Source organism: Cydia splendana, chromosome 19 (genome assembly GCF_910591565.1).
Source record: "Cydia splendana chromosome 19, ilCydSple1.2, whole genome shotgun sequence".
Lineage (NCBI taxonomy): Eukaryota > Metazoa > Arthropoda > Insecta > Lepidoptera > Tortricidae > Cydia > Cydia splendana.
The window spans coordinates 12,080,273-12,092,864 of record NC_085978.1 but is presented as its reverse complement, the minus strand read 5'-3'; the positions used below and the strand labels follow the sequence as shown (position 1 = coordinate 12,092,864).

Genomic DNA, 12,592 nt, shown 5'->3' with positions numbered 1-12,592 from the left:
TGAATTAGAATAATTAATCTCCTTGAAAAAATCGGTTTCTATCGTGTTTGATTTGCTACCACGATTAGAATTATCAATCCATCACTCATTTTATCAAAAAGATTGTCAGAGATATTGCCAGCATCAACGCTTCAGCAGTATAGGAGTCCCGGTGGATGATTAAGAGGATACATTAGTGGAAAAATTACTATTTTTCCATACAAACGTTCCGACAATTTCCTCTCTGGATTTTGACCCTAATGAATATTTTTTTATATGAGTTCAATATTACCAGTAGCTGTACTGTTAAAACGGCCAAATAAATCTGCCGTAAACAGACGCCTAGCATACAAAATCGGTAACAATAAACGCCGAAAATTGCGTTACGTTTGGTTAAGATTTGGAAGAGGCAAATGTCGAAAACAAAACCTCGAATTCTGAGATTTTTCGCCTGAGCTGCAGTTCTCTTTATCGCACTAATCTTAGGAGCCGTACCCGTCAGCGCGACTGAGATATTTACCTAAATTTCTCATATCTGAGAAGGGGCTCAGGCTAATATCCTCTTAACACCAGACGGGCCGCACGATTGTTTGCCACCATCGTGGTATAAAAAACAGAATCGGCTTCCCGCACGGCACGTTCCTCAGATAAATTAGACAAGTTCTGGGCCATTATTCATCCTGGGCGTACCTTCCGCACGCTTGGTTATCAAACTAAACTTGCCCGTTGGCGTTTATCTGCTTATTAATTACGGCTTTTAATCGGGTTATATTGGGTTAGTCGATTATATAATCTGACCTATATTTGGTGGCTTAATTAATGAGCCCGACACTGCAAGTTTCAAACCAGTTTTATACAACGATGTGAATAGGAGATTATGAAATATATAAATATTTATAAATACTTAAATACATAGAAAACACCCATTACTTAGGAACAAAATTAAATATCCGTAATATCTAAACTTAGTTATTTATCTAAGGTATGATAGAGGTGTGTATCTGATATTGATTTATCCAAAAGAACACCTCAACCAACAAATTGTTCTCACGAAACAAAATCAATCCGATGAGACAAATCGGTGATTCAATCTATAGCGAATCCATTTCTGTGTGCTGTGGACAAGCCCCGGGAGATACTGGGAAATGGAAAACGCCACGGTGCGGCTGAAAAAAGATACTTATATAAATCAGTGCGGATATGATGGTCGTTCTTGTCTACATCGTGATAAAACGGTGTCCGTCACTTTCTAAGTATCCCACGGTATTAAAAAGTGGCAGTTATTTTATCACGTGGATAAAGATGGATAGAGCCATCCATAATACGAGGCCAGTACGGATATGATGGTCGTTCTTGTCTACGTGACAGCGTGATAAAACGGTGTCCGTCACTTTCTATCCCACGGTGTTAAAAAGTGACAGTTATTTTATCACGTGGATAAAGATGGATTTAGCCATCCATAATACGCTGGCAGGGAATAAATCTAGTTCGGCTGTCATACTCGACTTTACAACATTTCTGCAATTAACAACTCTTTGATATGTATAACACTTTAAACTCTCGAGTTTTGTATACATATTTAATTACACAAACGGGTCACTTACATTACATGGGATATTACTTTTACCATAAATTCCACGGTTCAGCTGAGTTAAAAAATGTAAGGTAAAAATAATGAAAGTATATCGCAGTAGACCCGTTTGTGTAATTAAATATCTTTGATATGTAGTACGTAAGTAGGTATAGTCGGTGCCACCTTTTGCGTCACGACAAAAGGTGCGTCATTCGATTTTTTATGTTTAATTCATGGCTACATTTTATTTTTCCTCCTTTTTATTGAATGAAATATTGACATAAACGATTCAAAAAATTATTTAGTTTTGCCATGTTTTGCGTACTTAATTAATACTTTATTCACCCTTACTATATGAGTCTATGATACTAACGTCCGCCGTATTCAATTTCATCTCGCCATCCATTACCACGCCAAGGATATGAAAACAATGTAAAACTTTCTGCAACCTTTAGCGCTTCATCGATTTTTACGGCGGCCGCATACGAATGTTGTGTTAACGCCTCCACATCCTGTGGCATGCCACACGAAATAAAATTACGAAACCGAGAAACATTGGCGAGTTTTACTTTAGGTAGGTATACTATTTACTCGTAAAAAGTAATGTCTTTATTGTGACTTGATAAACACGAGAAAGTCAGAAATTTCTTATAATGCCTTGATAAGGTTTCTTCAGTTTCTAATCAACGATATTTTTTATTTTCTTATCTAGCACGAGATTTATTCCTCTCGCTGTTTTTAATATACCGCTGAGATTCTTTAAAAAATCTTACATATCAAGTCTAAAAATTATGCACAGCGCCTTTGAAAATAAAAAAAAAACGTCGTCACTATATTCTGTTCGGTGAAGTGGAAAACTGCAAAGACAATTTAATTGTAAAGAATTCCTACTAATCATTTTAGTTCGTCAAAAGAAAGTTTTGCTGCCATATATAAATTCATTTTGCCAACAATCACAGCACCAAGAATATGAAAACATTGTAAAATTGTGTGTACCAAGTGTACCTACTTCATTGATTCTTAGAGCGCCCGCATACGAATGTTACGATAGTGTTATCACATCATTGGTATCAAAAGGAGGTGTCTCCACTGTCGCATGCTACACGAAATTACGAAAACAACAAAGTTAGTAGACAACCGAATTTTTATGTTGAAGAAGAGTCACGTGCTCATCTACATTTTTTTTGGTACGGAGTGAAACATGTCGAGCGTTTTTCGACTTAAAATACGTGAGTGACCCGTTTTTAATATATTTAATATGTCTGTGTCTCACGGAAGTTTTGTTATTAAAATTACATTTATAAGTTACGTTTTCTATTAAAATATTGTCACTTGGCTGGACCCTTAAGGTGACAGTCCATTTCCAACGACAGCTGCACTACTGTTCATTTTACTATGGAAATTGACAAAAACACCGACGCCTTCAGTACCAGTAGTGCAGCTGCGGTCAGAAATGGAATGTTACCATTATACGGCTCAATGTAGCAAGCATTTATCGCAAGAGGTCGCGACACGACATGCCCCCAACACTTTAACCTATAATGCCGTTGTAGCTACTGGCTCGTTCACAACTAACTTTCCAATTGCCTGTTAGGAACGAGATATCGGTAACTTTATACAGCTCTGAACAAAATAAAACACGATATCCGCTCGCTTTATCTATTGATTGTAGTTTTACCGCTGAGTTATTTTGTTTTAAGATTGTTTTCATTTTATTACAACATCGTCGTAGTCAAGTATAGCCTGCCTAGTAGGTAATTCGTATGGTCCTATGACACTTTTCTCTTTTAACGTCTATTGGTGAGTTTGAGTGGTAATCCTCCCCGCACGGCCTGTACAACGTTCGAGCGGGAATTGACCGACGGCACACGCTGGGTCTCGGGTGCCGGCGACACGCTGCATTGCTGCAGCACTGCTGCCATCCCGGCCAGTGACTGCATCTCGCCTAGACGTGATCCTATAACATCAGAGCCAATACAGAAACTAGACCTACAAAGCTTAAGCACTTATACAAACTCATTATTAGATGTCAAAAAATTACAGCTTAGGATGATCTCCATTAACGGTGAACAAACGATCTAGCTAAGAAATCAGAGAGCCTACCGCGAACCACATTCGAAGTGTTGCCTCCCTGTCATAATTACGTACGAATTAGAAGTGCGAAAGAGAGCCAACACGTCGAACGTGGTTCACGGTAGGCCCCCAGGTTGCATGCGGGCATCACCGATGGTTAGAGATCCTTAGAATAAGAGTAAATAGTTGGAATATTTGACTTAAAAATTGTTTACATAACATGACATAACACACCTATACACGCTCTTGGCCCATCTCCGAAAGGTAAGTATACGTATTTATGTCGCTTCTGCACTTCTTCGGAAGTAAATCGCTGCGGCCGGAATTCCCGCGGGTTATCGAAATACTTCTCGTCATTTTGCAGCGCCTCCACTGGGATCACAATTTTTACTCCAGGTTCAATAGTCAGACCCAGTTGAGGGAATGTATAAGTCCGAGCGCACAAGCGGTTTAGTACGCCCAGCGATGGAAACATCCTCATTGCCTCCTTGAAAGCCATACCAAGCAACGTCATCTCCGCTACGGCGTCGTAGCACAACTTATTGTCATATTTTTGTAACACTTCATCGATCTCCGACTGGATCTTGGTTTGTGTTTCAGGATTGAATGCCAGTTGGTGCAATAAAAAGCTTGTAGCAGACGACGAAGTTTCAAAACCTGCACCAAAGAATGCAAACACTTGGGCAGCCATCATTTTGATATCCATCTCCATGTCCACAATTACGGGAGACCCGTCAGCGTTACGGTGCTCAACTGATTCTCCTACGATTTTTCCTTTGCTCTCCAATTCTAGGAGTAGATCTATAAAATCATTACGACCAGAAGGCTTAAATTGTCTATCTTTTCTGACTGTTACCACCAAATCGAAAATGCCATCGCGAACTTTCGGATTGGCAACATAAAGGAACGATCTTAGCGGTGGAAAAAGTTGCCATAACATGAGCTTAATTACGATAGGAAGTGGGGTAGCGAAGATCATCCTGCCGATGTTTCTGAAGGCCGAGTCTTCATTACCGAGGGAGTCGGTATCGACGCCAAAGCCGCAGGCTCCGATGAATTCTGTGGTGAATCGCGCCATCAGCTCGCGCACATCGCAGGTGTCGGCCCGGGCCGCGGCATCGCTCGCCACCCCCTGCAGGCGCTCCGCACACCGCACCACCAGCGGGAACATCGCCTTCAGCTTAGCGGTCGTGAACGCGGGCGTTAATCGCTGTCGTTGAAGCTTCCATAGATCTCCTTCCGCTTGGAATAAGTTCGCTGCCAATGGCTCTACCTTTGGGTTTCGTCCTAGTCCCCGAGGATAGAAATGAGCGAAATCATTGTTCAGTAGATCTCTGATGATATCTGGATCTCTTATGTATAGCTCTGGAGTGGAGCCCCTGTAGAAGCCGACGACTTTCTCGTTTGGAAACCGGTTGTAGACGTCATTGGCTACCTCTGTGACGCTTTGCCGTCCAATGAAGCCCTTGTAGTTGTTCCCGAACAGAAACGCCGGGGGGTCGTGCTTGACATTTCTCTTGACCCAATAGTCATGATTACGGGTGCCGAAATAGTAGATGACTACAACTAGTACTGCTAGCAATACAACGATCATCTTCACTATTCGGTTCCACTTTGATAACTGAGTAAATAGATATGGTCCAGACATTTTAAATAACATAAGCAGACCCCGTTATCAGTGGTGAAATTGTATTGAAAATGCAAGGGTTGGCACTGCACATATATAACATGTATAGAGTCATTCGGGGTAAGAGTACGCTGTGGGTAAAGGGGCCCACTGATTAACAATCCGCCTGACGATATCGGCCTGTCAGTTAGAACAAAATTTTGACAGTTCCGAACAACTGACAGGCCGATACCGTCCGGCGGACTGTTAATCAGTGGGTCCCTTAAGAGATCGCGGTGTACCGTTCACCGGCAAAGGTGATGGGAGCGAAGTGTGTATTAGCAGGATTTTATGTCCTTTGTGTCAATATTTTGGAACCACGTGAGCTGCGGACGCAAAGTGAAAACAGTTCGACTCACGTCGCATTATTGATGTATAATTATGACCTCTATAGTTAATTTAAGTAAAGTTTGATGCAATCATAAGTAAAGTATTAATAGTTATTTAATATTCTTAGTACGTGGATATTGATCAGACAATTTATTTATTTATCGTATGGCTTCGTTACATGTCACTGGACAATTTCATAAATATTAATTAGTTAAACTTTATTTTATTGACAATTCCATTGAAATTTTGATGCGAACAATTACCCCATATACGTACTTTTACCCTATAGCTTGCGGAATTTTACCCGCACGGTGGGGGAGTCACTGCCAACCCTTGCATTTCAATCAAATTATACCGGTGATAACGGGGTTTGCACATAAGATTAGGTAAGTCTACTATGATAACGGCATTATGCCTTGATAAACGCTTGATAAATTGCATCTGCATATATAGTTATCAAAATACCAAGCAAGGTATAACCACCCATATAACCATTCCAGTCGCAGAATCACAAAGTGGTAACTAAATGTCAGATGTGTCGTAACAGAGTCCACACAATGTGTCTAGAATTGTTTCGAAACAAAGTGTCGTCGCCGTGTCTACACTTTTCCGTAACAAGGTGTCGACACATTTGTGTGCACTTTGCGTGCGGTTTGCGACTAAATCTGACAGCAAATTTGTGACAGCAAATGTCAATATAAAATACCTCTTGAAAACCAAGGTTTGTCAAACTACTATTAGTGTCTCGTGTGCTCGTAATTCTAGTAAGTCATCATGGGCAATGCAAATGATAATAATCGACCGAAACCATATAAACACCCAACACCCGTCAACCTTTTACAGAAAAGTTTTTAAAGAAATTCAATAAGCTACTTAGGTCAGGCAACGAATGCTCCAAAAGTTGTAGAGGGAAATGCTCGGAACACAATTTTTGACTCCGTAACTCGGTTTGACAAGTTAGGAGGTGAACATATCAAAAGTCCCCGGCCGTAGCCCTTGAGCGGGGGGGAGAGAGGGGGCTTTGAAGGTCCCATTTTCCCGTTTTTCGATTATATCTCGGAAACTATGCATCTCAGCGACATGGCCACTTATACAAAATGAAAGGTAATTTAATTTGTTACAAGTTAATTCCGTCAATTTTTTCGATATGTTGAATAGTTTTTGAGATATCCGCTCTTGAAAGTTTATTTAGGGCTCTCAATTTTATCTTGATATATCTATATCAGTGAAGGTGCTAGGCCGTGTTTGGTATCGTTTTCGTATAAATCTGGGGTGCTGAATCCATTTAAGATATCACATTGACACCATTCCACAAAATAAAAATAAATCTTTTTAGGGTTCCGTACCTCAAAAGGAAAAAACGGAACCCTTATAGGATCACTCGTGCGTCTGTATGTATGTCCGTCTGAATACACAAAATAGTTCTTTACCTATAGATGACAGGAAAACCTATTAGAAATGTGCAGTCAAGCGCGAGTCGGACCTAATGTACGGAACCCTTAATACGCGAGTCCGACTCGCACTTGGCCGGTTTTTTTGAAACTCTTCTTGACGCTTAACCGCTGAACCGATTTCGTTGAAATTTGGTATAGAAATAGTTTGCGTCCCGGAACAGGACATAGGATAGATCTTATAACCAAAATCATCTTTTGAAGGTGTGAAAAGTGGCGTGGAAATTTGTACGGGAAATCAATAACCGCTGAACCGATTTATATGAAATTTGGGATGGTCTACATCTTTGATTTAGTTAAAAATGATAAAAACATGACTTCAAACCTAAACTTAAACAGTATTAACTTCAAGAAGTCAATTCTGAATTCCCCCCTACACCTCATTTCACACCTTTAAAGGGTGATTTTTGAGATAACTTATTATATCCTGTCTCGGGACTCAAAATATATGTGTACCAAATTTAAATTAAAACTGTTCAGCAGTTTAAGCGTGAAGAGGAGTTTAAAAGAAAGTATTTTAATAAGTTTATATGTTTTTACTTCGGAATGGTGTCAATGTGATACCTTAACTAAATTTGGTACTGCGAATTTATACGAAAACGATACCAAAACATGGCCTCGTAGCTTTACTGTTGTAGAAGTGAAAATAAAATTGAGTGCCCTAAATTCTTATTACTTGGCCAAACTTGTGTAGAAGGAAAAGGTAAAATAAAAGTCTTCGGCAGGAATATAAGACACAAATATATTTTTTTTTTGCGTTACTATTTCATTCATCAAATATAAACATACCTTGATTATACTATTCTAGTGAGATCCTCATAGATAAACAAAAACATTTACTTAAAAAATTACAAGGTCGAAATGTCACGGAACTTTTTTTTTTTTCCTTTATTAAGGGGCTTTTTCGATTGAACGAATATGTCACCCCATAAAAAACAGACTTAATTAACAAAGTTAAAAGAAAGTAAATAGCTATATCTAGTTTAATTACATCACACATTTCTGTCCCTCAGACCGCACTTAACAATATTTAGTACCTTTTCAACAACCTCAGACATGGGGTTCGAAAGGTAGGTATTACATAACCCAATGGAACTGTCATTGTCATGAAATATCTGTCTTCTAAGTCGCTCATTTCGGACACACTCCATTAAAATATGATACACATCCTCGACGCGATTACATAAGGTGCATAATTCCGAATTCACTTTACGCATGAGGTAGGCGAACTTATTCAATGGAATGTGTCCAGAGCGCAATCTCAATAATAAAACTAGATCCTGCCTACACAACACACTATTATCAATCCAAGGAGAATTAAAGGGTTGTGGCTGTATTGTCTTATACCAAATACCTTTGTCCCTAGATCTCTCGTCGAAATATTCCTTCCACAATTCGCGACACTTTAATTTGACTAAATGTAAACAGTCATTATTGCCCCCATATAATGTTTCAAGTGAAATTCAATGCCATCGCTGCATGCCTGTTTTGCTAATGCATCAGCTGTCTCATTGCCACTTATACCTACATGCGATGGAATCCATTGCAATATTATAACTTTTGCCATAGATTTAGTAATATGTGAAAAATATAAACTTTTATGACAAAAAAAATCTGGACACAATTTAAGAATCACCCAATTGCGTCGAGGAATCATCTGTATTTTTGCATGTTTCATTACCTCCTCGCTTCTTTTTTGTCCTTTGTATTCTGTAGCAATTTGTTAGATCTGAAAATAAAGATAACTTGCGTCGTCACGGATGTCGATTTATAGGTTTTAGGGAGTGCAGAATTCGAAAACGATGATCATTTTATAATCCAAGATGGCGGCTACGTATTTTGTCATAAAAGTGGAATCCAAAATAGTCATCATTTTCGAAATCTGCGCCCCCCAAAACCTATAAAACGACACCCATGACGACTTTTATGACAGTGCATGGCCGCCATTTTGGATTCCAAAATGGTCATCATTTTCGAAAGCGGGGCCCCCTAAAACCTATAAAACGACATACATGACGACTTTTATGACATAGTGCATGGCCGCCATCTTGGAATCCAAAATGGTCATCATTTTCGAAATCTGCGCCCCCTAAAACCTATAAAACGACACCCATGACGACTTTTATGACATAGTGCATGGCCGCCATTTTGGAATACAAAATGGTTATCATTTTCTAAATCTGCGCCCCCCAAAACCTATAAAACGACACCCATGACGACTTTTATGACATAGTGCATGGCCGCCATTTTGGATTTCAAAATGGTCATCATTTTCTAAATCGGGGCCCCCTAAAACCTATAAAACGACATCCATGACGACTTTTATGACATAGTGCATGGCCGCCATCTTGGAATCCAAAATGGTTATCATTTTCGAAATCTGCGCCCCCTAAAACCTATAAAACGACACCCATGACGACTTTTATGGCATAGTGCATGGCCGCCATTTTGGATTCCAAAATGGTCATCTTTTTCAAAATTGGGGCCCCCTAAAACGTATAAAACGACATCCATGACGACTTTTATGACACAGTGCATGGCCGCCATTTCGGATTCCAAAATGGTCATTATTTTCGAAATCGGCACTCCCTAAAACCTATATATCGACACCCATCTCGACTTTTATGACAAAGTGTTTTGCTACCATCTGCATGCAAGACATTTCTATTATTTTTACGTACAAAAATGGCCCCCTGTCAACTTTCAATCGAGATTTAATCGATAATTTATTCGATTAATATTCAGATTAATTCAATTTCAATCTATGTTAGGTCGACTAAACTAATCGCGATTAAAATTTGAGAATTAACTTTTTTTATTCCATTAATTAGTCGAATAAACAGTTAATCGATTAATGCCCATCTCTGACCACGGCATTTTTACACTTTGAGAATATCTGAAAACAAATCAACACAAGGAGCCATTTTGCAAATCCAGTAACATACCAGTAACTTTGTTATTACTTTTGACAGCGCGTGTCATGTGTCAACACAGAGTCGACACAAAGTCGAAACATTTGTGACTGCAATATTTCTCAGCCTTGAACCATATTTATACATCATAATTAACAAGTTTCGTAGTATGTAAAGCGTTATTTCTGTTATTTAAGTATAGTATACGCATCGAAGTACTAAAAATGCTTCAAATAATATAGTTATGAACACAGGCACTGAGAAGTAAACAATTTCATTTCCGGCTAAACTAAAACAATGTGGTGGCGCGTTGATTATATTACACTTAGTTTATCAAATCACTCGAGCAGTTTAATTCCCCATAATAATTTAAGTCATATTGTAATATAAATGCAAACAATATATAATTACGTCTTGTAATCCGTTTAAGAGATGGCGTATTAATGTCACTTATTTTTATTTAAGTATTTTTCCATCTGACAGTTTCCATTTGACAGGAACAAAATGAACGAATGAACGAATGATTTTGGCATAAAGTAGTCGCAAACCCGAAACAATGTGTGCACACGGCGACCACACTTTATGTCACTTTGTGTCATGTGTCGACCCTTCCCCATTTCTGGTAACTGTGTCGACACGGCGACGACTCTGCGACTGGAATTGTGACCGAAACAGATGGTGTCGACACAAGATGTGTCAACACCGCGTCGTAACGGCGACTGGAAATGGTTGTATGGGCAAGCATTGTAATTAAGTATGTATTTGAAAATTGACTATAGTTAGGATAAACTTAGTAAAGATGAAAGTCATAATAAAAAATAATCGATTAAGGCTGTCCGTGGTGATCCGGCGTGGAAATGCTGCGAGCATCATGGGCACCTTTGTACCGGGAACGGCAGGGAGCGGTTTGTTTTTTTATTTGTAATTTGTATTATTATGATTATTTTGCCTTTAAATAAACATCGATTACATAACGCAATGAAAGATGATTTTTTATTTATACATATGCATTACGCATAGGTACTCGTATATTGCCATGTCATTATTTCATATATCTAATTATTAAGAATTAAAACCTATCTCTCTCATCTCAACCTGCTGCATGTACAGTCACGCTCCGAGATTGTTGACGATTTAGGGTTCTACCTAAATTGGACTTTCCATACCATAAGTATTGAACAACCAATTTAGCTAGGACCCTAAATGGCTCGACAATGGCGGAGCGTGATTGTACATGGACTATGCTTATACAGTCGGTGTCAAAGATATGTTTACATTGTTCGCCTTATTGCAAAGGAGTAAGGTGCAAGAGTGTAAACATATTTTTGACGTCGACTGTGCATACAAACTAATAATGTATGTACACAGATTTCCGGCAGATCGGTATTTTTTTATGATATATGAGGCACGAGCAGACGAATCGCCCGATGGTAAGCGATTACCGTCGCACACGGACACCTGCAACACCAGAGGGTGTTGCAAGTGCGGTGCCGGCTTTTAAGATTGGATGTATGTTTACCCTGGATGATTTTAATGAATTGTAGATGTACCGTAAAATGGGGTGAGTAGGTTTCGCGGGGAGAGTTGGGTTATGAATGGGGAGAGAAGGATTGAAAGGGGGGTGAGATGGGTTTTTAAGGCTACTGCTACAAAAATAATGTATTCCAATTTAAAATGGAGCTATAGTAATATTCATTAAAAAAAAATCGATCCATCAATCTTCCAAAATCACCTTTGTATGAAAACTAGTGATGTACCGACTATTGATTTGGCCGACTAGCCGACTAGCCGACTAATCGGCGCTCGAATGGCTGATTAGTCGGCCGACTAGTCGGCTAGTCGGCCAGATCATTCGTTTCATATAAGTTCAGGTGAAATCAATAGTTTTGCTCCTTTTGGTTGCGCTATTCATCATAATTTAGCTTGGCTAAAAGGTGTATGTACTTTCGTTTTGCGATCCTGAGCAGACCGTCAGTACAGCTTGTAGGAGGTATTTCCAAGGCTCTATTTCCCGTACATAGTCGCCAGTTAAGAACCTATCCCCTGTGGTCAGCGTCTTTACGAGCAACGTGCCGTGACTAAGTCTCTAAATTTTGCAATATCATTAATAGTTCCTCATGACTCCACCATTAAAAAAAAACTGAATAATAAAAAAAAAATACTATCGAACTTGCATACGAAATTACACGAGAATAATTTGAGATCGACCTGTAGAGGAAAATCAATTATATGAACAAAAATTTTCGTATGCACCCTGAATAGGTATTTTAGTAAAATAGACATAAAAAACGTATGGCAAATATTGACAGTTGATTTCTTTTTTTTTCTGTTTTTCTTTCACTAATAAAGTGCCGACTAATCGGCCATTTTTGCCGACTAATCGCCGACTACAAATGTGGCCGGATAGTCGGCTTTCCCGACTAGTCGGCGACTAGTCGGTACATCCCTAATGAAAACCCAACTCACCCCAAATACGAGGGACTCGGGGTGAGGTGGCTTTTCCTGTTTATCGTCAAAGTTATGAAAATGGAACTACCCAAAATAAAATAAAAACTAAAATACAAACGTCCGGAACACTTAATACACCATTCAGTTTGCATTAGGGCTT

General features: G+C 39.1%; 1 protein-coding gene across 1 annotated transcript; it reads right to left on the bottom strand.

Moving 5' to 3' along the window:
• Positions 1 to 3,022: 3,022 nt before the first annotated feature.
• On the bottom strand, positions 3,023 to 5,236 carry LOC134800059 (cytochrome P450 6B6-like). The gene is made up of 2 exons (XM_063772516.1): positions 3,860 to 5,236; positions 3,023 to 3,509 (listed from the first exon to the last, which is right to left on the bottom strand). The coding sequence occupies exons 1-2, from the start codon at positions 5,217 to 5,219 to the stop codon at positions 3,340 to 3,342; spliced, it is 1,530 nt and encodes a 509-aa protein (XP_063628586.1). The 5' UTR covers positions 5,220 to 5,236; the 3' UTR covers positions 3,023 to 3,339.
• Positions 5,237 to 12,592: the final 7,356 nt, after the last annotated feature.